The sequence below is a fragment of the Suricata suricatta genome, chromosome 7 (assembly GCF_006229205.1).
Source record: "Suricata suricatta isolate VVHF042 chromosome 7, meerkat_22Aug2017_6uvM2_HiC, whole genome shotgun sequence".
Lineage (NCBI taxonomy): Eukaryota > Metazoa > Chordata > Mammalia > Carnivora > Herpestidae > Suricata > Suricata suricatta.
The window spans coordinates 15,272,494-15,299,112 of record NC_043706.1 but is presented as its reverse complement, the minus strand read 5'-3'; the positions used below and the strand labels follow the sequence as shown (position 1 = coordinate 15,299,112).

Sequence of the window (26,619 nt, the reverse complement as noted above, 5' to 3'; positions counted from 1 at the left end):
CTATACAAACCACTCTAGCAGCTCTCTTTTTGGCTTCTGTTTGCCTGAGTATCAACTTCTTTTAGGCTCCACCCCTATTTGTCCATACTGGGAAAACAAGATTGACATGCTCGTAATGTTGCCCATCCTAGAGACAGTAAAATCAGTATCAACAATTCTAAGCCAAAGACCAGTTCCGACCTTTTAAAAGCTCTTAGGATCTAGCGCCTGGGTGGCTCCATTGGTTAAGCGCCTGACTTAGGCTCCGGTCATGATCTCACGGTTTCTGGGTTTGAGCCCCACATCGAGCTCTGTGCTGACAGCTCAGAGCCTGGAGCCTGCTTCCGATTCTGTGTCTCCCCATCCCCTACTTGTGCTCTGCCTCTGTCTCTCAAAAATAAATAAGTGTAAGAAAAAAAATTTTTAAGGCTCTTAGAATCTGAGATTTCTTTTTCTGCTTGAAAAGACTTCAGGAGACTATTGCTGGCTCTGTGACTTGAAGAAAAGAAGGAATCATTAATGCAATTTCTCTCATGGAGGAAGGCAGCTGAACCGTAAGAGAGGAATTAATAATCTCAAAGCCCTGCAGCCAGTAAGGGGCAAGGAGGTAGAATCTGAGCACCCCGTTTAGCAGGATCCTGTCTTACTTCCTGTTGTCTCTCTGGCTGTCGAGTGATCATGATGCGTTCCAAGGAATCAATCCCTTCTGTGCTGGGAAGAGGAGTGGGGAACCAACAGGTGGTTACTCACCAGATCTGTGATTGTGCCCCCTCCACCCCCGACAAGTGAGGCAAATCAGAGCCTCTAGGGGTAGAGTCAGAGCCTCCCTAGTTGGTGAAAGCTCCCAGGTGAGGCTGAGCTGCTGTTCTAGAACCCTGACTCATAATGGGGATAGAGGGAAGTCTGAGATGTGCCTGGAGCCACGCCCACACGCCCACTCTCCGGGAGGGCTTGCCCGCAGGCCCCAGTGTTTCTGATCTGGCAGGTCTGGCATGGGACTGACCATCTGTCTGTCTAAAAAGCTTCCAGGTGAGGCTGATCCCATGAACTCAGGACAACATTCTGCCATCCGGAGACCCGGAGGCCTGTCCCGAGACTCAGAGTCTGCTGTACCCTCTTTGAGAGGACTTGGGGTGCACAGGTGGGCAGGACGGTAGTTCTGATTAGGAATCCCAGGAAAAACCATCACAGAGCAGGCAGCTCCCATTGTCATCTGTACTATTTCTCAGGTGTCCTGGAGCACAAAAAAGTTGCCAACTAGCAGCCCAGAACAGAAAAGTCAGAACTGAAAGTTGCTCTTATTTCTTTTCTGTTTATTTATTTATTTTGAGAGAGAGAGAGAGGGGGGAGGAGCAGAGAGAAAGGGAGAGGGAAAAGCCAAGCGGGCTTTGCACTGCCAGCTTAGAGCCCGACGTGGGTCTCGAACTCATGAACCATGAGATCATGACCTGAGCTGAAATCAAGAGTCAGATGCTTAACCACCTGAGCCACCCAGGCGGCCCCAATCCTATTTCTTTGCTTAGCTTCAAGTACAGTCTCTTTTTATTATTATTATTATTAATGGTTGTTTTTAAGAGAGACAGTGTGAGCTGGAGAGGGGTAGAGAGAGGGAGAATGGAAACCGAAGCAGGCTCCAGGCTCTGAGCTGACAGCACAGAGCCTGATGCAGGGCTTGAACACACGACCTGTGAGATCATGACCTGAGGCCGAAATCGATGCTTAACCGACTAAGCCACCCAGGCGCCCCACAAATACAGTCTCTTGAATCTCATCCTGGAACTAGTTCATCCTCGGCAAACAGCGTCAAAGTGTCTATTATCAGGCATTGCGGCAAGCCAGTAACCCAGGGCACGAAAAGCAGGATGTAGGGAGATCTGGGGCCTGTCTCCCCGCCCCGTGGGGCTTGTCTGGACTCCTTGGCTTCACCTTATAGGGTAATTGCCAGGACTTCAGCCACAGAATGAGGCCTGAGAACAGTCTGCTCTCAGAGGAAAGGCAGCAGTGAAACCAAAACACAATGGGTGTGGCAGCCTCCTAATTCTCCGAATTCAATAATCAGTCCCTGCTGCTCCCTGGATCCGGTGTCTCACCGAGGAACCGTGTGTAAGTTGGTAAAAAATCCAATAGAGGGGGCAGTGGAACCGAGTTCACGGATGCACAGCCGGTGTGGGCGATGCAGGGGGAGAGTGTTACGTGATGAGCCATTCCCGGGAGGCGGCTGGTAATTACTATGCAGGAAGGAGAAAATTGAAAAGAATCTCCAATGCACTTGTCAGAGCCATGCCTCCCCCATCCAAAGATCCCTGCCATAAAACGCTGAAATGTGATGTACGCAGTGGCCCGACATAACCTAACAGCCGGGGAGTGACAGGACACAAACCTTGGGGGGCCTTCTAATCACCCACAGAGTAACTCCCTCCGCCGGACCCTACTGGTGGGACCTGGGCGAACCATGGGGCAAAGCCACTCAAATGTGGGAGATACTAGGACTTTGAGACTTGAAGTTTTAAGTGATTCCTCAACAGGAAGAGACAAGAATTTAGGTACCACGGTGGCCTAAGCAATCCTTCCCCTTGATTTTTCTGAGCGACACAGATGGACGGAGACTCTGGGGGAATCTCTCTGGCTGGGGGTTGAAGGTCTGACGATGCCGTACTCTGGACCAACTTCTGTTCCCTGAGATCTGAACTGCCCCAGAGTACGGATCAATGGAAGTACTTTCAACCCTACAGGTATACGGCCTGGTGTTGAATTTCAGCGGATTTAACTTATCTGAACATCTCACTTGTGAAAAGGCTTGTTCTCAGCCTTGTAGCTGGGTCAAGGACACCAAAAGGCCAGTGAAAGGAAGTACAGGGAGGCTTTAGCCCAGACTTTTGGGGTTGTTTGTGTCCCGGGCTTGAATTGTTTCACAAGCCCTGGCCTAATTTCCGCAAAGCTTTCAACGCTGAGGATGAAAGGCATTCCAGAGCTGAAAAGGATTCTATCCTCAGAAGTGCTAGGCTTGGCAGCTCTCCGCTGACTTCTGACAGGCTGCGGAGAGAACCCTTTCATGCTGCCTACCACTCATGTTCGCCACCCCCTAGGAACGAGATCATCTTTTTCCATAAAGAGATACGAATCGAGTTGTCCTTTTGCTTGTAGGTTCTCTAGTGAGAAAGGGATCTGAACAGTGGCAAAGAGGCTTATGAGAGTAGGTGTCCCCGGAATATGGGGCGGGCTGACCCCAGCAGGGCAAGAGATGTAGCAAAGGAGGCTCCGTCACCTGGGAAGCTTAAAAACAAAACTTTTGTTTTAAGTTTTGGTAAAATATGCAACACATAAAATTGACCAATGTAATGGTCTTTAAGCATAACGTTCAGCGGCACCTGATTCACTTGATTGTACAACCGCCACTACCCTCTATCTCCAGTTTTAAAATCTTTTACTTAGAATTTTAATGTAGGTTTCTTTTTAATAAAGCCATTAAAAAGAATGAGGTTGGGGCGCCTGGGGGGCTCAGTCAGTTAAGCGTCTGACTTCAGCTCAGGTCATGATCTCACGGTTTGTGGGTTCCAGCCCCATGTCAGGCTCTGTGCTGACAGCTCAGAGCCTGGAGCCTGCTTTGCATTCTGTGTCTCCTTCTCTCTCTGACCCTCCCCTGCTCGCACTGTATCTCTCTGTGTCTCTCATAAATAAATAAAAATGTTAACAAATTAAAAAAAACAATAAAACAATAAAAAGAGTAAGGTCGATCTTACATGCCGATGTGGAAAGATGTTAAAAAGACTTTACTAAGGGAAGGAGCCAGATACAGTGTGGAGGGCAGATGTAACATTTGTGTAAGCGCTCAGATAACTTCAGGGAGAGGATATAGATTCGTGGTGGGGGTTACCTCTGGAAAGTGGAAATGTGGGTCTGGGATGAAAGGATTTTAACTTGCATTCTATACTTCTTTCACAGGGTCAGCTTTTAAATAGATGCCTGTGTTGTTCACATTTTTTAAATTTCCAGCTACCTGTTCTGCCGCCAAATGGGTTTTAGGTGGTGTGGTACAAGATATCTGCTTATATTAAGAAGACCCTGGGCGGGGGGGAGAGAGGGTCAGGGGTGGGGGGCGGTGCCTGGGTGGCTCAGTTGGTTGAACATCTGACTCTTGATTTCAGTCTCAGGTCATGATCCCAGGGTCGTGGGATGGAGCCTAACGGGCTCCGTGCTGAGCGTGATAGTCTTTCTCCCTCTTCCCCTTTCCCCCATTTGTGCACCGACACATACACTCTCTCTCAAATAAAATAGTTAATTAAAAAATAAAATAATTGGGCACCTGAGTGGCTCAGTCGGTTAAGCGTCCAACTTTGGCTCGGGTCATGATTCGTGGGTTCAAGCCCCGCGTCGGGCTCTGTGCTGACAGCTAGCTCAGAGCCTGGAGCCTGTTTTTGGATTCTGTGTCTGGCTCTTTCTCTGACCCTCCCCTACTCATGCTGTCTCTGTCTCTCTCTCAAAAATAAATAAAACATATTAAAAAAATAAATTAAAAAAATAATTAGAAAAAAGAAAGAAAGAAAGCCCTTTCGATTCCTGTTCACAGCTTTGTTTGGGAAACTCTGCTTTGGAACAAGACCTTCCTAAAGACCAAGGTTGAGAAGGCTTCAGACACCCAGAAGGGGTCCTTGGATTTCAGAGTATTTTATTAAAATTAAAAAAAATGTTTTATTTATTTTTGACAGAGAAACAGAGACAGAGCGTGAGCACGGGAGGGGCAGAGAGAGAGAGAGAGGGAGACACAGAATCTGAAACAGACTCCAGACTCTGAGCTGTCAGCACAGAGCCCAACGTGGGGCTCAGACCCACAAACCATGAGATCATGACCTGAGCCAAATTTGGACGCTTAATTGACTGAGCCACCCAGGGGCCCCAAGAGTATCTATTTTAAACTGTGCCACAATTTAAATGATATTCAATAAGTGTGGAAAAATTTTATAGTTGAGAGTATCATGCTAAGGCTTGCCAAACTCAAGGGTTTTTAACTTTTTTTGTGCCACATAAATCTTGAGCAGACTGGGAAAGCCAGCAGGCGCCTTCTTGGGAAAATGTTTTCTCCCCTCGAGAATGATATTTTCGAATGTGTAAACTAATGCTCACATGATTAGAAAGTAATCAATTATATTGACGAATAGTTCCCCCAGATTTAAAAAAAATCTCTGAGGACAATGTATGGGCTTTTCCCTAAAGTGTTAAATAATGAGGTCTGGTCATAGTTTAATGCTTTCTATAATTTCAAGGAAGCGATGAGTGTAAATGAGAGTTCAGGATGTCTGCAAAACCAATAAGATCGGAAAACACCTGTGATTTCTATTGGCAATTACCGCGCTCATAAAACTGTAACTTGCTAATTAATGAAAGAAAATGCTACATTTCAGTTAGTGTTAGTGAAAATCAGCATGCATTTTCCCCATCCATTCAAGTTCAGAGACGGCCTGATGCCATCCTCTGGCCTACCTGAAGGATGAGGGAAGGGTTCCATGGACAGGGAGAGATTCAAGCTCACGCTAAGAAGGAATGAGACCTAGCGTTAGAAAGGAAAGATGTCTGCCTTTGGTTCCCCAGACAAGGATAGGAAACAAGTCAAATACAACTCTCTCTCTCTCTCTATATATATAGAGATAGATAAATAGATAGATAGATACCTAGATAGATAGATATCTCTATATATCTATATCTATCTAAATATAGAATATATATATATATATATAGAGAGAGAGAGAGAGAGAGAGAGTTGTTTATCTATCTATCTATCATCTATCTATATATAGTGGGATTTGGACAAACCCACAGAACCAAGCTACTATACACCATATATATACATACTATATACTATATACTATATATATACAGCCACACCCACATATATACACACACTGTATATATCTATACTATATATACAGTATATATATGGTATATGTATGTATATGTACACAGTATATATACATTGTATATGTATATACTGTGTATATATGTTTATATATTTATTTATGTTTATTTATTTTTGGGAGAGAGAGACAGAGCCTGAGCAGGGAAGGTACAGAGAAAGAGGGAGACACAGAATTGGAAGCAGGCTCCAGGCTCTGAGCTGTCAGCACAGAGCCTGACGTGGGGTTCGAGCCTATGAGCCACGAGATCATGGCCTGAGCTGATGTCAGACGCTTAACCAACTGAGCCATCCAGGGGCCCCAAAATACAACATATATTCAGGGATCAGGAAAACAGGTAGGGAGATTCTCATCACACGACCTCATTTGGGAAGAATGAAAGCAAGATGTGATTGTAAACAGGCCAGGGAGAAACTCGGAGGTCACCGGCAGCGGGATGAGACAGAGGCCCCGGGTCAGATCCGAGGACAGAGCCGGGGGCCAGGACAGCGGAGGCCAGGACTAGGGGTAGCTGATGAAAAGCTGGGCCTGCTGGGCTGGGGTCTTTCTTCAAAAATGCTCCGGCGCAAGAGGAGAAGGCAAGTGGTAGTGACATCCTGTGGGCAAGGTCTTTGGAAGCTGAGGAGGGGTGAAAGGCCCTGTGTGTGCAAGGAAAAAGGGCTAAGTGGCAGACTCGTCAGCGGAGGGGTGGCCCAGGGGCCCAGGGGGGAGATAGTAGGGGAGATGGCAGAGGCTGAATCCCTGAAGACCTCAGGTTTGGGAGACTGGCAAATAGGAAAAGCAACAGAAAAGGAGGGTGGGATCCAAGACACACGTGGGGTCTGGTGCGCATGTATCACAGAGGCTGGTGCTGGAAACTCTGCAGCGGATGCCAACAGTTTGCTCTGAGCAGCTCTCGAAGCGAATCGGCCAACCTTTCTATGGCTCCTGTAAGAATTTCTCCTTCGTTCCTTTTTGTCTGCCCTCCTCCTCCTCATCCAAGCTGCTCTCAGAGCACAGACCAGGTCTGCCAGCCACAAAGACACCACATTTCCGATACCTCCTGCAACAGTTCCTTATCTCTAGAACCTTCCCTATCTTAAGTGCATGACTCTGGCCTTTCATCTATTTTCGCCATCCCCTGCTTCTACCCCGAGCATGAACTCCCACTCTGATCCTGCTCTCCATTCCCCCTGCTGTCCCCCTCACCCCCATTACTGCCAGCAACTCCTTCTCCCTTCCCTCCCACGTGCTTCATCGGTGATCCGTATAGTGTTAGTACGTCACCACCACATTGATGCTCAGCTGTTCTTTCCAGATCAGCTCTCTCTCCCATTTCATGGCAGGAACCTGAATGTCAAGTCCAGACTCAGCCTGGCATATTGAGGAGTGATTGGCTGACTTCTCCAGGCTCCGTTATTAGCTCCCACATCCCAGATAAGCAGCCTCAGATGGCTTAGAGGGACTGTGGAGACTCTGGTCTTGCTCCCCACCCCCCTTCCAGACCCTTGTCTCCTGGCTGTCATGGCTTCCTGGTCCTGGATTTTGAGTAGTCTGGAGTGATGCTTCCTTCCAAAGGCAGCCTCCAACAGCCCTTGACTGACTTCTGACTTCCAGTTTAGACCCCTTGGTGCTCTCTAAAAGGGTGTTAGTGACTTGGTTGAGTTCAAGACTGAGGACTGCTTAGAGCCTTGGGGGCTGTGGACATGGTCTCCCTATCCAATACAGTCACACAAAGCCCTCTTAGCGCCCCTCCTTCCTGATGGGCAATGATGAATGGGTCAGAGACAATGGGACGCACATACATATATGATCCAGGCTGCAATTCTGGGATTGAGCCCCACCAGTGCACCAATCATTCATCTAGAACTGCCCAAGAAGGGGATCCTAAAAATTTAGTCCTTCATTTTCATGCATCCCTAAAGAGAAAGGGTTCCAACTGATGCAGGCGACCAGAACTTGTGTAAAAGTAGGAGAAATTAGGATGACATTTTAGAGGAAATCCAACAACAATGTGGGGAGCACATCTTGTAGACCAGCGGTTGGCCCCCAGCTACGCTATCAAGCTGTTGTAGTTGAAGTCTTCTCTTGGGAATTTAGCCAGCAGATGTAGATGCAGAGGAAGCCTGAACTTGAATGAACAAGAATTTTTAATATTTTGAATCAGCCTTTTTGCAGAGGTTTTGGTTTAAGCAGCCTGTAACACTATCTGGTGGTGATTTGGCCCAAACTCTGAAGGGGCATCTTTTTCGTCCTTGTGTTGGACAGCCTTCCAGCAGGAGGCACTGTTACTGCCGAGTGCACCTGCCCAGGGATCTCTAGGCAGAGGGATCTTTTCTGCTTAGGCAAGAGTAAGGCGGGTGTGGGTTGGTAAAACGGGAGCCTACTATCCATCATTTCCGTACAGAATTCTGCATACTTTGTATAGGTGCGAGTCATTCTCATAAACAATTGTTGCAGTGATTTTCATTTTCAGACTGAACTGCCCAGACTTGTCCCAACATGTGCTAAAAGTGCACAAAAGAAGCAGGTGAGAAGAGAAATGGGAAAATGGTTCTGTGCAGGCATGTATGGGGGTGCGGGGCGGGGGGCGGCGGTGAGAGGTGGGTGGGTGTAGGTAGACCGGCAGCTTTCTCTTCCTTTGACTGGTAAACAATTTGAATGACTTGAACACAATTCCATCCGTTCTTTTTATGCAACAATTGAAGGACCGCGAAAGCCATGCTAATCGTGTCCTGCGATTTCACACGAGGCAGTAGGATCCCTGGTTTGAAAATAGGAAATGGGCAAGAAGGGAAAGAAACCAACATCACAAGGAGATTCCTAATCTGTGGAGGCACAGATGGCTCCTGGGTTGCAAAGGTACATAAATGCTAAGGTGAGTGCAGTCTTCCATCAGGGCCCGGTGTCAGGGCTGCGCCGTGCCCAGACGACTACACCCCATCACAACCATCCCTTCTACTGGGTGGACGGCACTCTTGGCTTTGGCAGAGCACTCACCCTTACCACCTTTTTCAGAGCAGGTCTTCGATTTACCATGGCGTCATAAGATGTGTTACATGTACACTATAATAATCCACGTAGATGCAGGGCTTTGCTTTACTGTCTTAATGGATGGCCATTAACATCAGGACCTGCTCACAAAGGAGTGAATAATGAGATGGCAGCTTTGTACAATTATGTCTAATTCCTTTTTTTTTTAATTTATTTTGAGAGAGCGAGAGTGAGTGGGGAAGGGGCAGCGAGAGAGGCCAAGAGAGAATCCCAAGCAGGCTCTGCACATGTCAGTGCAGACCTCAACGTGGGGCTCATCCCACAAACTGTGAGATTATGACTTGAGCCAAAATCGAGAGTTGAGCACTTAACCAACTCAGCTACCCAGGCGTCCCTCCTAACTGTTTTTAAGTGATGAGAACTCCTGGGCCATAAGAACTATCTGTTTGCAGAGAGGTGGAAAGACAGCAGGAGGTGGGAAGGAAAGGTCAGCCTGTCCACAGGGAATCTCATTAGGCTGAGCTCCATCCAAGATGATTGCTCTCACACACCGCTGACAACGAATTAAGCAAAGATGCTCTTGTAAAGATGCTCTGATTGAGCCTGGAAGAGTGTCTTTCAGAGCTTGGTGTGAGGTATTCGGTTAAGGTATTAAAATAATGGAGATTTCTAAAACTTGCCTCCCCCCCCCCCACTGTAAAGTCTACATTGTCGTCTTTTTGTCTGGACTAAGCTCACACACACACACACACACACACACACACACACACAGCCCACCCTCTGTGCATCCTCCCCCAACCACCCTGCCCCACCCCCAGCCAGGTGGCCTCAGGTGGATCACCTCCCTCCACATTTCCAAAATGAGTTTTGAACCCGATCACTCTAAAGTGCTTCCAGTTCTAATGTTGAGCGAATCTTTAGGACAGCTGACTCCCACTGTCAGCTTCTCGGATGCCGAAAACACGTGCGCAGCACCCCCACACCGCACCACACGTGCACACCCGAGGGACTGCCAGCCTTCATTCCCACCCACGTTCTTGCTTCAGACCCCACACACTGGCCAGGTCCCTAACTCACGAGCCAGCGCCCCTGGGTCTAAGAACGGGAAAACAGCTGGAATGGTCTTCTCTTCCATCTTTATTGGCTACTTTCATGTCCATATCCCACCAAAGCAGGTCGGGGAGGCCATGTGTAAGGTGGCACATGCCACCTGGCTAAGCGATGCCAGCCACGGTCCCCTGAGCCTGGCAGCGGTAACTTGGGCATCAATCAGCTCCTGGGTGTGGAGCTCAAACTGCATGCCCCCCTCCCCTCCCCTAGGGAAGGTGCCTCCCAGAGTAAGTTTGGCCTTAAAAACACTAGAGACAGTTGCATCCATTGTCCTACTTTTTCTTTTTTTTTTTTTCGCTTTAATAATAGTAAAAAAAGGAAACCAAAACCTTCTATAATTTATAAGCTATTTTTGCTATCTACATTATATATAAAATATAGACTCTGTTTACTTTATAACACACATCTTTTCCCCTTGATAAATAATTCTTTAAAATATCTAGTATACATGCCTTGACTTTTTATATAGAAGTTTGGTTTTATACATGTACATATATATACTCAATGTTTGTAAAACACAATAAATACATACTCGACAATACCAACCAAACAAATGTAATTTTGGTTAAAAAAAAAAAAAAAAAGAAGTAGTACTGTAAAAGCACCAGGCAGCAAACAGAAAGCCATAGTTGCTAGAAACTTCTCCCTCCCCTGGGCAAGGCACGGGGCAGGATACTAAATATACTTAAATAAGTTTGGATGCCTGAAGGAGAAGGAGGGGGAACCAGGTAGCTGGTCGGGTCGCTTGCTTTTGTTTTGTTTCTCAACCTGGGGTTAGACTGGAATCACAAGTGAGTCATGGCCTTTATAATGGGGGCTCATCCAACGGCTTGCCCTTGTGAAGGCTGCAGAAGACAGCAGAGATCAGGACGGGGAAGGAGAGAAACAGCAGGACCTTATGGTTCTGCTCCAGGGCCTGCCCACGCTGGCCCAGGCCAGCTTTGGATGCTGCGCTAAGCAGAGAGCCATTGCATATGACACGGGCTTGTGATTACTCTACTCGCTGCTGGCTTAAACCAAAAAAAAAAAAAAAAAAAAAAAAAGACAACAGATTCAAGAGTATTCAGTAGTGCAACACTTGAGTAGCCTGGCCAAGAGCCAGATACCTCCATGGCCCTCGCAAGGGCTCCAGGAAATAGGGACTGACCTGGGGAAGAGAAAACTCAAGAGGCCACCACCTTCCGCTGCTAACGGATGTGGTCACTCGGATACGGTCTGGCCTCCCCTCCAGACTCAGACCACCAAGCCATCACCTCTGATGGCCGCACAGGAGGACTTCACTCCTCTTGTGGGAAATCCTGGAGCCTGACTCAGTCAGGGTCGTCCCCGGAGACTCCAAGCACTGCCATCAGCCTGCTTCTCTGCCCGGAGGGTGGGGGGCATGCCGGCTGCTGCTCAGGATTGAAGCAGCACCGCAGACACACACAGAGCTTTCCTTTCGTGGCCCTGTCCCCTCCTCCCTGTCCTGAAAAGGACTGAATGCAGGGCTCTGAGTTTCTTCTCAATGAGCTCCCCAGTGTCATGGCCTCTACCCTGTAAAACTTCAGGGCTCTGATGGCCCAAAATAGGAGGCAACAGTTGTGAAGCAGGAGGCCTGATTCTGCATCGGGGAGGGGAGTGGAGGGCAATCGAGGCAGAGCTGGCCTCAGGAAACCCCAAAGGTGGAGCTCTACGTGCATGTCCACCCAACTTGCTGCATAGAACACAAACTACGGATAAGTGTTCGCCTTACGATCACAGTGGAAATACAGAACCAGTGTCTGAGTACATTCAAGACATAATGGGGTTGCTAAGAAATGGATGCGACCGCAGCAGCTGGGGGAAAACGGTCAGTCACAGGTCTGAATTATAATTGCAGCTCATTCACCCACCAGCCAGGGGGCCTCTGACGAGTCATTTCACCTCTCTGCCTCCCTGTCCCCATCTGAGAACCCTGAAGGTGCCGTGTGCAGCAGCAAGGGACTTAGAACGCAGGTCCCAAGAAGCAGGGTGACCTCTCTGGGATGTAACATAAGGGATGCGAATACACATTTGAGGCAGTCCCTCAGATGCCTCCCTTCAGAGGCGACCAGAGCGCCTTTCTCCCCTAGCGTGCTGCAATCCCCCACCCCCGACACCCACCAGAATAAAAGGTGAGCCCACCGCAGCCCTAATTTATGACTCTGGTCAAATTCAACAGCAGCAGCTCTGAGCCGAGATGAAGGGAGTTGAGAGAGCGTGCAGATCTGAATGCAGAACGCACAGGTAAAATCAGAGTCACGAGCAAATGAACTGGAAAAGCCTCACTCCCTGAGAAGGCGTCTGTTAGACCACCACGGGCAAGATCCAAGGGCACCTAGATGGTCGGCCAATGACGTCTTGAAAACCCCCAGCTCTTCAGTTTGCTGCATCACCTACAATCAAAATCAACTTAGGACGCTGATTTTAAAGGAAGGGAGCTGAGCGCTACTTCCATTTCGGAAGGGGCAGGAAAATCGACTACTTCTATTTGCAGCCCTATAAGGAGCCTTCTGGCAGAACATCAAGTGTGGCATCCTGCTCAGCGGGAGGGGCACAGACAACAGGGGCGTAGAGCCCCAGGCAGGCCACACTCAGCATGAATCACAGACGCTCTACAGGGCGTGCGCACACCCCCGCTTAGCGTTCAGCAAGGGGTGCTTTCCTGCCTGGCAAGAACTCCAGGGGTCCAAATCTTTCTCACTGGGGGACAGCGTGGTTTGGAGAAGGTAAGTTTTGGATTCAGGTGACTCCACTTCTGCTTTATCGTTGTGTGACTGTGGGTACATCACTCTCCCTTTCAGAGCCTCCATTTTCTCCTGTGTATGATAGGAATAATAATACCTAATACCACTGGGTTGTGTCGGGAATTAAGCGAGGTAATTCAACTAAAATACCCTGCACACGGTGGATGCTCAAGAAATGTTGGTGCACAGAGATGGTTGGATGGCTCACTCCAGATGGAGGAAGGGGGCCGGGAAACGCTCTCATTGAGATGGAGTCAGCCACGGCTGCCACTAGAGGGTCCAGAAACACATGACACACAGATATTTCCAAGTCAAGTAGATAAGGAATATGTGTGGTACCCTGCGACATCTCTCCCACTGAGAGGAGAGGTCATAGAAGAGCTGACGGTGGCCCTGGACTTTCTCTCCGGAAGAAAACTCAAGAGAATCCAAATGTTCCAAAGAAGCCCAGAGCGTGCCCAGCCCTTGTGAATTCCAGGCGAGAACTGCTGGGTCCCCGCCCTCTCTCAGCCAGCAGCGTGAGCCAACGCTTCCAGGACCAGAGGCGTGCGCCCACACAAAAAATGGGAACGAATCAAGCAACAGGGACTAAATGGGAGACCCTTAGGGGGTGCCTCCATGACACCAGGTCTTTGAGGCACAGTACCCAAAGCAGAAAAGGGCTGGGTTGCTGCTCGGGGCTTCATCCTGGGTCAAAGTCGGGCTGATGGAACCCAGACCTCTGAGCGGCCCGATGCAGTGTTGGACTTTTTCCCCAGCAAGCTCAGTGGAAAGCTTGAGATCTCGGAAGCCCATGCGGTGGTAGTCAGGGCTAAAAGGCTTGGCAGGTGGTAGTCAGGGCTAAAAGGAGCACTAAAGTATCTTAAACTCACCTCCGGGAATTTCTGTATTTAAAAAATGAACTACCTCAGTCGTTTCTTCCTCTTGGGCCCACATCTATCTACTACATGCATTTCAGCAGGGAAGATTTGAGTACACTTACTAAAATATTTTTCATGCTTCTTTTAAAGAATATATATTCTTTCTCTATCCCCTAGTCTCAAATGAGATTTTGTGTTTTAGACACTGACTATTTATCTCAGGACTCAGAGGCCTTTGGAAGAAAAAAAACCTCCCCAAGTCTTTGGGTTAAGTACAGAAACACAAAATTGAAACCCCTTGATATCCCTACTTAGATGATAAACAACTCGGAAAAATGAGACCCATAGAATTCATCTAAGTTTTTTTTCTCCTTTATACTTAATCACAGCCTTTCAGGCTAGATAGGAAAAAAAAAATTCTTTCCACTCAGTTTCTACAAAAGTGATTTATCCAGAAGGCAATTTAGGAGACCCTGAACTGAAACAGTCCACGGCGTGGCCGGCTGTTCCCACTATTACTGGGGCACGTTTGTTCTACCAAATCTCTGGTTTTGACTTGGTAGCTCGGAAAGCCAGCATGCTGGCCATGAGGTGAGCACGTCAGGGACCATGATGTACCATGGAGAGTTCCAGCTGGCTCACCGGCCGTGTGGCAGCAGGAGGGTGACTCTTCTGGGGAAGGTAATCCTCCCTCATTGGGCTGGAAAGTGACCCCACTTTCCTGCGGCATTTGGACACGCCCACCTGCACCCACGGGCAGCCTGGGCAGCACTGTGTATTGACCCCGGGAGGAGAATGGAACCTACAATGGGCTCTACTGTGCATTTTCAGATTCTGCCTCCTCAGAGCCTGGGGGGCGGGGGGGGCCAGCTCTCGGCCCCTTAAATCCCCTTCTGCCTCTACTGCCGGTCACCTGAAAAGACATCTAAACCTCAGGTGGGCGCCAAAGACAACTGTTGGCTTTCTGGGACCTATGAAGGAAAGCTACGGAGATTTGTAAGTTCCTGTCTCCACAGTCAACCCTGAAAATATCTAATGGGGGACTCAGCATTCAGAAAAGGATAATTTTCCAGTTTCCAAATGTTTGACTTGGTGTTTCAAGAGAGGTCTGAATTTTTAAGAGCTATTTCAGTGACATTTGGTGGTGGCGAGCCCTGACAAACCCTGTGTGTGTGTGTGTGTGTGTGTGTGTGTGTGTGTGTATGCATATGTTTCCAGTAGTTCGCCTTTGGAACTGCCCACTCCAAGCCTGAAGTCTACACTCTCCAGTAAAATCTTGACCGAGGGGAGAAATAGGCTCTTTTTTTCCCAACGTGAACCTTCTCGACCCTACGTGAAGACACACCTCCATGGGCTCTAAAACCCCATAGTAGGAACACCGAACATGAGGTTCCTTGTTGTCCTTTTGCTTTAATACCCATTCAAAACCTTGCCGGTGTCTGAATCTTGAAAGCAAAGGTCAAAGCTAAGGAAAACACCCTTGACTCTTTTTTTTTTTTTTTAAAGGGAAAGAAGATTATATCTGTTTGGAATTGAAGGCTTCCCTTTTAAATCCACAAAGCTGGGTGAATCTCCTAGAAGTCCTTTATGGGCTTGGCAGGAGCCAAGGTGTTAAAGGCCAAAGCCCACCAAGGGCCAGCTCACTTTCCCATCTGCTGGGAGATGGCCACACAGCAGGTGAGGGCAGCACGGGAACTTGTGGTCTGACCCATGCTGGCTGTGCCCTTGACCCGACTGGGGAGGCACCAGAGAGGACACTTTGACCTATATCCCTTTACACTTAGTTCTACTCCGCCCCAAACAGGATTATAAGATGGCTCTCTGCGGTTTTGTAATTGATGACAAACCCAAAGGGCTATTTTACTCTCTGCCTACTCTGTTTCCAAGCAGCCTCCGACAGGTGCTTGCCTTTTGGCTTGCTTGCTATTCCTGGCTCTCCCTTACCCCTCCTCCAGCCAGGCCAAGGGCAGTGCACCAATTAGGAAGACACTCCCTGCCGCTTCCTACGAGGAAACCAATCGATCAGCTCGCTGTTCACTTTGCTACCAAGTACTTTTTCCTTCAGACATGTTAAGCGGCTTTCTGGAATCTGAACTTTCTCATTAGCCCACTGCACTTACCCCCCGCCCCCCACCTCCTGCCAGACTAACAGGCTTCTATGGACCTGTGATGATGCGCCTTCTCCTGCCAGGCTTGGGTCACAGAGAAAGCCGGCACCCCACTGAGCTTGCCATTGGGACCCAGGAGCATTTGGCTTGTCAAGGAGCCCAGTGTGTAGGGAGGGAGAAGGAAAGCATCGCCTCTTTGCTTCTCATGGTGAGGGGACAACGGGAGGCTGAGCCACCCGCTCCTTGTGCAAACGCCTCACAGGCATGACCTCCAGAAGGACAGGGCCCCTGAATACTCCCCGGCTGTGTGCGCAGCCAGCCGACAGTCTTATTAGGTGCCCATCACCCAGGCTGGGGTTCAACCTTCCCAGATGCCACTCAACTCATCCTGCCCCTCCATCTCCCCACCCCCATACTCTTCTAGGCCACCTCGGCCCCAGTACACCTTCCCCATCTCCGGGCTCCACGCTGCAGACCTGAGTCCCCCTGGGTGCCCAGTCCATGCTAACAGTACAGGGACATCCTGCTCCGGCGCATGGCCTCGCTGATCAGGTAGGCGGGGCTCAGCTCGGGCTCCTCGGTCATGACGGCGATGTTCTGCCACTCGCCCGTCTGGCTGGACCTCTTGATGGTGTCCACCACACACAGGGCGTACAGGCAGTCGTCGAAGGTGGCAGCCATGGTGAGTGGCCGCCCGTCCCACGTGCGCCGGTCGTCCTGGTCCTGGAAGGCCTGGCGCACGGCCTGTATCATCTTGATGGTGCCACGCAGGTAGGGCGACGGGATGTCGCTGAAGGCCTTCTCGGGCAGCAGGGAGTTGCTGACGGGTGTGGCGTCCTGCAGCAGCAGCTCCTGCTCCGGGGCGCTGTTGCGCTGCCCGTACAGGTCCGTGCCCACCGCCAGGAGGCGCCCGGCCGAGCCCACCACGGTCACGTCCTGCTTGAACTCGCCCGGCACGTTGAAGTTGAGGGTGACGGTGCAGCACACGCCGCCCTCCAGCACCATCTGGAAGGTGCAGAAGTCGTCGCTGGTGATCTGGCGGATGCCCTTGATGTGGTCCGTCTGCTTGACGAAGGTCTTGAGCAGCCCGTGGACCTTGACGGCCTTCTGGCCGGTGAGGAAGGTGAGCAGGTCGATGATGTAGGTGCCCACCGAGTGCAGGCCGCCGCCGCCCATCAGGTCGTCGCAGCTCCAGTTGTACTTCTTGCCCAGCAGGCTCCCGCTGTGCACCTGCACCTCGCACACCAGCAGCTCGCCCACGTAGCCCTCCTCGATGAGCTGCTTCATGCGCACGAAGGCCGGCAGGAAGCGCAGCACGTTGCCCATGATGCTCATGAGCTTGGGGTAGTAGTGGGCGGCCGACATCATGCGGAAGGCGTCGAGCGGCGTGGCGGTGCGGTCGCAGATGACGTTCTTGCCGATGCCTGCGGGCGGGAGCAGAGACAGCCGTGAGGGCGCGGGCGTGCACGGCGGCAGGGGGCGCTGTGGCCCCCAGACGCTAATCTGACCGCCTGACCTGATACCCCGTTTTTTCACGTTCTACTAAGAGTCTGTGGCACCAGTTATTCATGCAAAAATAACAGAACCTATCTTATGTTTACGAGAGACTCTGTGTTATAAATACTTCAGTCAAGGGGCGTCTGGGTGGCTCAGTCGGTTAAGCGTCCGGCTTCGGCTCAGGTCATGATCTCATGGTTCGTGGGTTCGAGCCCCACATCGGGCTCTGTGCTGACAGTTCAGAGCCTGGAGCCTGCTTCAGATTCTGTGTCTCCCTCTCTCCCTGATCCTCCCCTGCTTGCACTGTCTCTTTACAGCTCTCAAAAATAAATAAGTAAAAAACATTTACAAAAATTGTTTAAAATAAATATTTAAGTCAAATTTCTTAATGTCAGTATGAAGCCATGTTAAATCAAATACTGACATTTAAATCTATTTAAATAGCCTCTATTTTGGAGATTTAAAAGAAAACGTTTATTTATTTTGGGAGAGCCAGAGAGAGCACAAGTTGGGGAGGGGCAGAGAGAGAGGGAAACACAGAATTCGGAAGCAGGTGCCAGGCTCTGAGCTGTCAGCTCAGAACTGGACACAGGGCTTGGGCCCGCAAACTGGGAGATCAGGACCTGAGTGGAAGTCTGACGCTTAACCCACTGAGCCACTCAGGTGCCCCGAAGGGATTTTAAAATATCTGTCAATATGGAATATAAAACACTTTATTTCATGCTTTATGTCTAGAAGCATATGACATTTTATATGCAAACATATTTTCCTTGTAAAGTATTGAGAAATCTAAAATATTTAAATAGGGGCGCCTGGGTGGCTCAGTGGATTAAGCATCTGACTTCAGCCCAAGTCATGATCTCACAGTTTATGGGATTCAAGTCCTGTGTCCGGCCCTGTGCTGACAGCTCAGAGCCTGGAGCCTGCTTCAGATTCTGTGTCTCCCTCTCTCTCTCTGCCCCCACCCTACTCATACTCTCTCTCTCTCTCTCTCTCAAAAATAAATAAACATTAAAAATTTTTAAATAAAATATTTAAATATAAAATATAAGTCCTATTGAAGTAAATATCATCTTCTTACATGTTTTATTAAAATTATCTTACATATGAAATGTTTTATAGCTTTTATATGTAAAAGATAATTTATTAAAAATGTATTATTAGAAGGGTATTACTAGAAGGGCGGCTCAGTCGGGTAAGTATCCAACTTCGACTCAGGTCATGATCTCATGGTGTGTGGGTTTGAACCCTGCATTGGGCTCTGTGCTGACAGTGTGGAGCCTGCTTGGGATTTTCTCTCTTTCCCCCTCTTGCTTTCTCTGTCCTTCTCTCACTCATGCCTTTTCTCTCAAAAATAAATAAAATCTTTTAAAAAAAGGATTACTAGAAACATCATATGTAGGGAAGAGAAGAGCGTCTCTGGTCAGAACCAGAATATGTAAACTTCAGTCACAGCCATAGCAAGTCTGATTAAATAGGAGAAAGAATTTCTTAATGAAATCCTCTGAAGGTCTAAACGTTAAGCTCTCTCCCCTACAACCACCAACAAAGGATTACATCCTGAAAGTTACCTGCTTGTTTCTTTTGCATTATGGATTAGGGCTGGCACCGGTCAGAGATATGTTTGTCTGAAGTTTTTTGGCTCTTTACGGGAAGAGTGGGGAGTCCCTGGGTCTGAGGGGTGCACGTGGTGGCAGGTCCCTGCCATCTGTCTCCTGGTGGGGTTCTGTGCTCTTGGCCAAGGCACCCGAGGCCAAACAACAATTAGGCTTATGTGATGGTCGTAATGGGCGCATAAATTACAGGTAGATTCAAGCCCTTTGGGAGACTAAATGATTCTGGGTCTGGAGAAAACAAAAGATCAAAGGAAAGGAGTGAGAGTCAGTGAGAAAGGGATTTATTTATTCTCCGAAGCCAAGAGTCGGTGAAGAAAAGCAAGTCAGCTAAACCTGTATAAACAGCCCAGTGGAACATGATGACGATGGGAATAATGATAATAATAATAATAATAATAATAATAAATTACATGGAGTTTGTCAGCAAGCCAGATTCAAGTTTGCCAGGTGGAAAGCCTTGGGGAGTGTCTGAGTCGGGGCACGTGTCTGCCTGTGTTTCTGGTCCCGTCACACTCTGCACATAGACCTCCCACTAAGTCCCCGGACAGGGGAGATCCCACAAGGGAAATGGAGCGTGGGCACCCAACTTGACCGAATCTATGACCTCTCACGACAAGCTGAGCTGAGATCGGGTTCTGTGGAAGTCCTGTCCGGCGGAGATGCCCAGACAAGCCCATACCCTAGAATGTGGCTCTCATTTTCCCAGTGGCAGATCCGGCCAGACAGCAGACGAGGTTGGAATGGATCGCAGAAAATAAGTATGCTCGGTGGCTGTCAATTCCCACACGCACATTTCATTCTGGCCCGGAGGGGAAGGGCTGGGAGCCACGTAGTGACTGGATCGCCCGGCCTTTTCCACGTTGGCAGAGCTGGCTGGCTTTTTGGATGACCGGGAATGATCAGTAAGAAGCTCCTTTAACTCTTGGTAACCAGCTGAGGACGGAAGCTTTGGCTGAGGGACGAGGAAACACTGGCGTCTCCTGTCAGAGGGCCACACGCTGGTAAAACATGATGTTCGGAGACTGCGATCCTGCAGGCAGCAGGCTGGTGTAGCAGGGAGCAGATTTATATGTGAATGGACTGGTAGGTCACTGCAGGGACAGGTGACTAAAGCTGCCAAATCTGCCTCGCGCCTGCTGGGTATGGGCGATGGCCACGCCTACACCCCAACCTCAACCCAAACCAGGACCCTGACTGTCATCTTTTTATGTTTGTTTATTTTTGAGAGAGAGAGAGAGAGAGAGAGAGAGAGAGAATCCAAAGGTCTCAGCACAGAGGCTGATGTGGGGCTCGAACCCATGAACCACAAGATCATGACCTGAGCCGAAAGCAAGAGCCAGATGCTTAACCAACAGAATCTCCCAGGCGCCTTCCCCCATCCCCAGATGGGCATCTTCTTATGCTCTTTCAGTCATCTTAATGGCACATGAGAAAAAGTTCACCTTTTTTTTTTTCTCCTATAAAAAACAATACAATAAAATAGTAAAAGAAACAATAAATGGAGAAAATTCATTTGACTTCCCATGCACACACCCCAACCCATCACTAAATGGGTAATTCTTCACAGCTCTCTAGATGGAAGATTCTGATGTGATTCTCATAAAAGCTCCTTTTCCAGAAAATGCGGTATGAACGTAGGCAAAATGCCCCTTTCTGGTTCTGGATCCCATGCACGGCTGCCCCCAAGGATCTGAGAGGCGGGACCTCTTCTTTGAGGCTATTTCGTGTCCACAGGACAGGATTACGTTTTCTTTTTTTTTTCTTTGATAGTTTATTGTCAGCTTGGCTTCCCTATAACACCCAGCGCTACAACCACATTCTCAAAGATAAAGGCAGGTCCTGACTTCTTAAGTCTCCACTCTGCCCACAGCACCCAAAGGCGCGGTGAGCTTGCGACAGGAGCCCAGCGAACGCCTGGCCCTGCCTCACGGCCCGTGGTCTTCAGCGACATCCACGTGCTTCGTGCATGGGTCTCGGCAACATCTTAATTTACCGCATCTTCACAGCGCCAGAGAGACTTCTAGGAATCTATCATAAAGAAATAATCTCAAATGCACGCACGGCCTCTTGCCCAAAGAGGCTTCTTGATGAATTATTTATTAAAGCGAAAAGCTAGGAACAATGGGGATGCCCAAGGAGAGAAGAAGGGGATGTAAGCCGGAGTGTGGCCATACAATAGAAGGTTGTTAGGCCCCCAACCTGATGCTAATGAAGGCTTTTGAAGGGCAAGCAAGATGATTATGATGTAATGTTGAGTGAAAAGGGCTCTATTCATAGATGTACTATGATCTCAACTCTCTCTTAAAAAATACAAGAGGGGCGCCTGGGTGGCTCACTGGTTAAGGGTCCTACTTCAGCGCAGGCCTTGATGATCTCATGGCTTGTGGGTTGGAGCCCCGCGCTGCTGGGGTCTGTGCTGACAGCTCAGAGCCTGCTTGGGCTTCTCTCTCTCTCTGCCCCTTCCTCTCCCTCCCTCCCCTCTTCTCTCTCTCTCTGTCCCTCCCCCTCCCTCGCTCCCTCCCCCCTTCTCTCTCTCTCTGTCCCTCCCCCTTCCTCGATCCCTCCCCCCTTCTCTCTCTCTCTCTCAATAAATAAATACACATTAAAAAAATACAAAAGAAAAGGAGAAAACCTGGAAGGGAACATCTAAGATGTTTACAGTGGTCTATTCTTTAGTAAGATTATGACTGATTTTTATTTTCTTCACTACATTTTTCTGCATTTTTCTAAGTGTCTACTGTGGTGGTCAGGACAACCATTAGTTTTTCTTTCCTAAGCCCAAAGGAGATGGGAAGCCCTTTGAAGGATGGGGCTCACATGATGGCAGAAAGGCCTTGGGAAGCCCGGGTGGGGGTGGGGCGGGGGTAAGGACCTCACTGACCCTGAACTGTGAGTGCTTCAGAGGCATGGGCTGCGGTGCCAGGTCTCCTGGCTTCGCCTGCTCAGGACTCTTGATAGTTTTCCAGAAAGCTCTGGACCTTCCAGAAGACGCAGTTCCAACCACGCCCCCACCATGAGCCTGGGTGGTCCTCTCACGTTCTGAGGGGCAGGCATCTCCATCATGAATTACAATCCCTTCATCTCTTTAAAGTATTTATGTATGAATGAATGTTACGGACGTCTTTAGATTTTTTTTTTTAGTAGGCTCTATGCCCAGCGTGGGGCTCAAACCCACAACCCCCAGATCGAGAGGCCACGTGAGCCAGGTGCCCCTGACCGACAACTTCCTGAAGGCGTTGGGACGTATCCTTAGAAAATAAGATAACGCTTCCTGTTTTAAAAGAAACCCAAGTGGCGCCTGGGTGGCTCAGCTGTTTGAACTCTTGATTTCGGCTCAGGTCATGGTGCCAGGGTCATGGGATCGAGCCCCACACCGGGCTCTATGCGGAGGGTGGAGCCTGCTTAGGATTCTTCCTTTCTCTCTCTTTAAAAAAGAGAAGAGGAGAAGGGAGGGGAGGGGAAAGGGAAGAAACCCAAAATACAGAGCAAATGGGCCCTTCACTGATTTGTAAAGTACTTTGTTTTCTCTCTGTTCTGGACACTCTCACCTCAGCCCTACCTCTTGAGGTGGGGGGGGGCTTCTGCAAAGCACACTCTGGAACCCCACTTCCTCGGGTTCTCTTTCCCAGCATCTCCCAGAACCTGAAGCTCCAATGTTCTTGGAAGTTTAACAGACACAGAGGGCTTAGGCTCAAGAAATAAAAATTCCATTTTTTGTTGTTTGCTGATCCGATTTTTCTATTATTTCGGCTTATGTGAGGTACAACTGACATATAAAATTGTAAGGTATTTCAAGGATACTTCATGGTTCTTTGATATAGTACGCATTGTGAAAGTATTTCTACCATCTGTTTCATGAACCTCTCACGTCTCTCTTGTATGTGACAGAACGCTTAGGTTCTATCCTCTTAGCAAATTTCAGTTATACAACACAATGCTGTCAGACAGAATCACCATGTTTACCTAAGATCCTCAGGGGCGCCTGGGTGGCTCAGTCAGTAAAGCGTCAGACTTTGGCTCAGGGCATGATCTTCAAGGCTCCTGGGTTTGGGTCCCGCGTTGGGCTCTGTGCTGACAGCTCAGAGCCTGGAGCCTGCTTCAGATTCTGTGTCTCCCTCTCTGTCCCTCCCCGACTCACACTGTTTGTCTGTCTCTCTCTCAAATAAATAAACATTAGGAAAAAAATCTTCAGAACTTATTCATCATAGGGCTGAAAATTTGTACTTAAAGAAATACAATTCTAATTGTAGACTTCTAGTCATGAGACACTGTGTGTGTGTGTATGTGTGTGTAAATACATTAGTGTGGCAGACAGAATCCCCTCACCCCCAAAATCACACGCAGCATAAGGACCCTTACACTGTCTGGGCATAGGGTCTGACACATCCCACAATCCTGCATACATCAGGGATTTCTTCCAAGGAGAGCAGACAAATGCCTACATTCCAAGTTGCCTGTCGGCCTGGGTGATGGTCTGGCCCTCCAGAAAATACCACAGGTCTTCAGTGTCTTTGTGATTTTCAGGTGTCTTAGCACAATGCCTTTCCTGCCACCCCTGAGAAAGTGCTAGAACAGGGCACTTTGGAGAGGAGTCCTTCTCTATTTTGTGCTGAAAAGGAAATTATAAGGCAGGGGCCCAAATCTTGCACGTCGCCCTAAACATGTGACTCGGATATTCCTTTGATGTGAAGGTAAATAGATATCACCAGGGCTACAGGAGCTGAGAGACTCCATCTCTCAAGGGGAGAAGCTCAGAGAGAGAGACAGGAGCCCTCTTCGTGTGCTGGCCCCAAACAGCCACGGCTGATTCCCAACGGGGAGCCATGAGGCGCAGAATATAGCCCCCATCGCGGCTCTGCAGATCCGAAGAGGAGAGTGTGCATGCCCTCATTGCTGGGAAGACAACTCCACCTCCACCAGAAGGGCAGGAAGGCCGTCTCTCCGCCTGCGTCCACACATCCTTCCCAGCGCCGTGAAAACCTACTCCCTTAGGAGTTTATACTGTCTCGTGGCAAGATGTGGTGTCCTTCTAAGGCAAAAGATCCAAAACTTTGGGGCCCCAAGCAATCTTTTTTTAATGTTTATTTTTGAAAGAGAGAGAGAGAGAGAAAACGCAGGGGAGAGGCAGAGAGAGAGGGAGACAGAGGATCCGAAGTAGGCTCCGTGCTGACACCAGAGATCCCCACGCAAGGCTCGAACTCATGAACTTCGAGATCATGACCTAAGCCAAAGTCTTGATGCTTAACTGACTGAGCCACCCAGGGGCTGGGACCCCAAACAATCTTAATGAAAATCAGGCAGCAGAGGTTGAAGACAGTCAAGAACGTGAAACCTGTGGAATCAGTTCCACTCCAAATAAGCAGGCAACATGGAAAGCAGAAGAAGGTGCTCAGTGAGAAAGAAAAAGCGTGCTATGCTTCAATCAAGCCCCAAGCATCTCCCGAGCAGCTGGAGAGTTTTGGTTATGCCCACTGGTGCTCACGATGACGTAGAGGGACAGCAGGTGCCTGGTGGGCATCTAGGGACACTGGTGGATGTGGTCACCCTGCTGCTGCTCCCCCAGGGACGTGACACGTGCCATTATGCCACCAGCCCCGGCTCAGCTCTCTCCACTGAGGGGGCGGCACCTGCACCCAGAAATGGATGTCTTGGAATCCTGCCACATTTGTCAAGGCGATGCAGTGTGGCTCCGGGTGGGTGGCAGAGAGCACATTGGGACCACACTGACATCCTGGGGAAGTCTTCGGAGCCCACCTGCCTCCGTGTAGACCATTTAGCCTCCGGCATGAAGGCAAAGAGCCCATGTTGGGTCTTTTGGGGACTGACGGGAGCGGATTACATCACCCCAGAATGTGCCACTTGGGCATGTGCATTATTTCAAGACTGAAGACAATCAGGACTCAGCAGACTCAAGAAGAGCTTCTTTCCTCCCCTCTCAACTACCTAAAAGAATTTAGAGAGGGGGGGGCTGCACTAGGAAGAGAGCTATTACTAGAGATAACTTTTTATATCGGAAAGACTCATCTGCATGGCCTGGCCAATATTTACCGAATATTTGTCCTTCGCGCCTTCCTGTGAAAAGTCTTCCTCGTCTCCTCCAAAGCCCCATGCCCCTCCCTGCTTCTCCTTAGCTTGGTTTTTAATCGATAGGCCTCGAGTGTCTCCTATTTTTATGGGGTTCTCCTGCATAAGACATTTGTTTTTCTCCTGTTAATCTGTCTTGCATCAACCTCATTCTTTAGCTGGCCGAGAAACTTGGAAGGGAAGATGGGAAATGTTGTCTGCCCCTACAGCGAGCGCCTTAGGGCCAGAACAAACTTTCCAAGCAAGAACTCCTGCTCAGCACATAAAGTGAGAGCTCCCGGTCCATAAGAGAGCAGGACTAATTAGCCTTCTCACCTCTACGGCAGAGCTGAAGTGGGGGAGAAAAGGAGATCAATGGGGAAATTCTGGAGGGTAAAAGTGCAATGTGCCTGCTCCTTGTCAGAAGCTTTGAAATGAAATAATTTACAGCCTTCCTGAGGTCTCTCCTGGGGTCAGGGGCTCCTTCCTAAGCCGTGTTCACTGTTCCGTATCCACGGCCCTCACGAGGGGTGAGTGCCATAGAGATGGAGTTTCCAACCAGTAGACCCCAAGCCGCCTTCAGGCACTTGTGCCCCCCACCCCCCACCTCCAAGCTCCAAGTCTCCAAGCTGGGGCTGGGTACCCACCCATATCTCTGAGATTGAAGCTTCTGTGGGGACTGATGCTCCATCCAGGTGGCCCCTGGGACTTCCCACTGACACCTTGAGAGAAAGACACGTGCTGTGCTGTGCAGTCTGCCATCCAAAGAGCAGCTACCCTGGGGTTATCCCTGGGGGCCTGGAGTGTAGCTGTCACCTGGCCACCAGGGGACCAGAGCCATTCCCTAGCATAATCAGCCTGAAATTTCAAAGCATGTTTCTTGCCAGCCCTTTGCCAATTACACACTCCCTTATCTAATCGAAGGTGCAAATCTGAGGCCAGGGCTACTTTCCCACCAGATCTCCCCAGTCATTCCACTGGTGTTGACAGTTCCTTATCTTCCGAAAGCCAGGATGGCTGCTGGGTGCTGTCCTTGGAGGTTGGCAGAATTCCCACAAGAAATCCCACCAGATCCGGCTTCCTATTCTTTCCTCCCATTCACAGAAAGTAGAGAAGATTTCTCTGCATTTCAAGCAGGGAACTCATTATCTTCATTTGCGCTCCGTTCTGTCAGCATTTCTGTGGGAAGCACTGAGATGGAAAAACGAGGAGGCTGTGGGGCGCCTGCGGGGCTCAGTTGGTGGGGCTTCTGACTTTCGGTTTTGGCTCAGGTCGTGATCTCACCGTTCACGAGATCAAGCCCCGGGTTGGGATCTGAGCAGCAGTGTGGAGCCTGTTTGGGATGCTTGCTCGCTCTCTGCCCCTCCCCACTCATTCATTCTCTCTCAAACAAACAGTTAAAATAGACATTTAGAAAAAAACGAGTAAGGTAACTAAATAAGGAGCTTCCAGTCTAGCAGAGAAAACAACCAGAAATGAGTAACTATGGTATCTTCTAGATTATGGGATCTAACATAGGGATAAACAGGGAGAGCAGGAAGAAGGCCTGCCTAACTGATCTGGGTGTGGTGGACAGCTCTGCTCCAGAGGGGACATTTGAGTAGGGTTCTGGAGTATGTGTAGGAGTTTGCCTGAATGAATATTCAGAAGCCGTGGGTCCCATTTAGGAGATAGCTGAAAGTCAGAGCATTTAACCTAGGCTCCTAGAAGCCATGAAAGCTGGAAGTTGTATGTATGCATATATTCTGATGTTTCGTTTT

At 49.1% G+C, this 26,619-nt stretch overlaps 1 protein-coding gene and 1 long non-coding RNA gene across 4 annotated transcripts in view; one reads left to right on the top strand and one right to left on the bottom strand.

The window, feature by feature from the left end:
• The first annotated feature begins 8,579 nt into the window (after nt 1–8,579).
• Nucleotides 8,580–16,271, top strand: LOC115296091. Its single transcript, XR_003910721.1, has 3 exons — nt 8,580–8,745; nt 15,082–15,252; nt 16,108–16,271. It is a non-coding gene; the product is annotated as an uncharacterized LOC115296091 (long non-coding RNA).
• Nucleotides 9,981–26,619, bottom strand: part of GFOD1 (glucose-fructose oxidoreductase domain containing 1) — a 109,914-nt gene continuing 93,275 nt past the window's right edge. For all 3 annotated transcript variants that reach the window (XM_029944528.1, XM_029944530.1, XM_029944529.1), the window contains exon 2: nt 9,981–17,107. In XM_029944528.1, the coding sequence (XP_029800388.1) occupies nt 16,188–17,107 (920 nt within the window). In that variant the 3' untranslated portion in view covers nt 9,981–16,187. The remainder of the gene's footprint in view (nt 17,108–26,619) is intronic.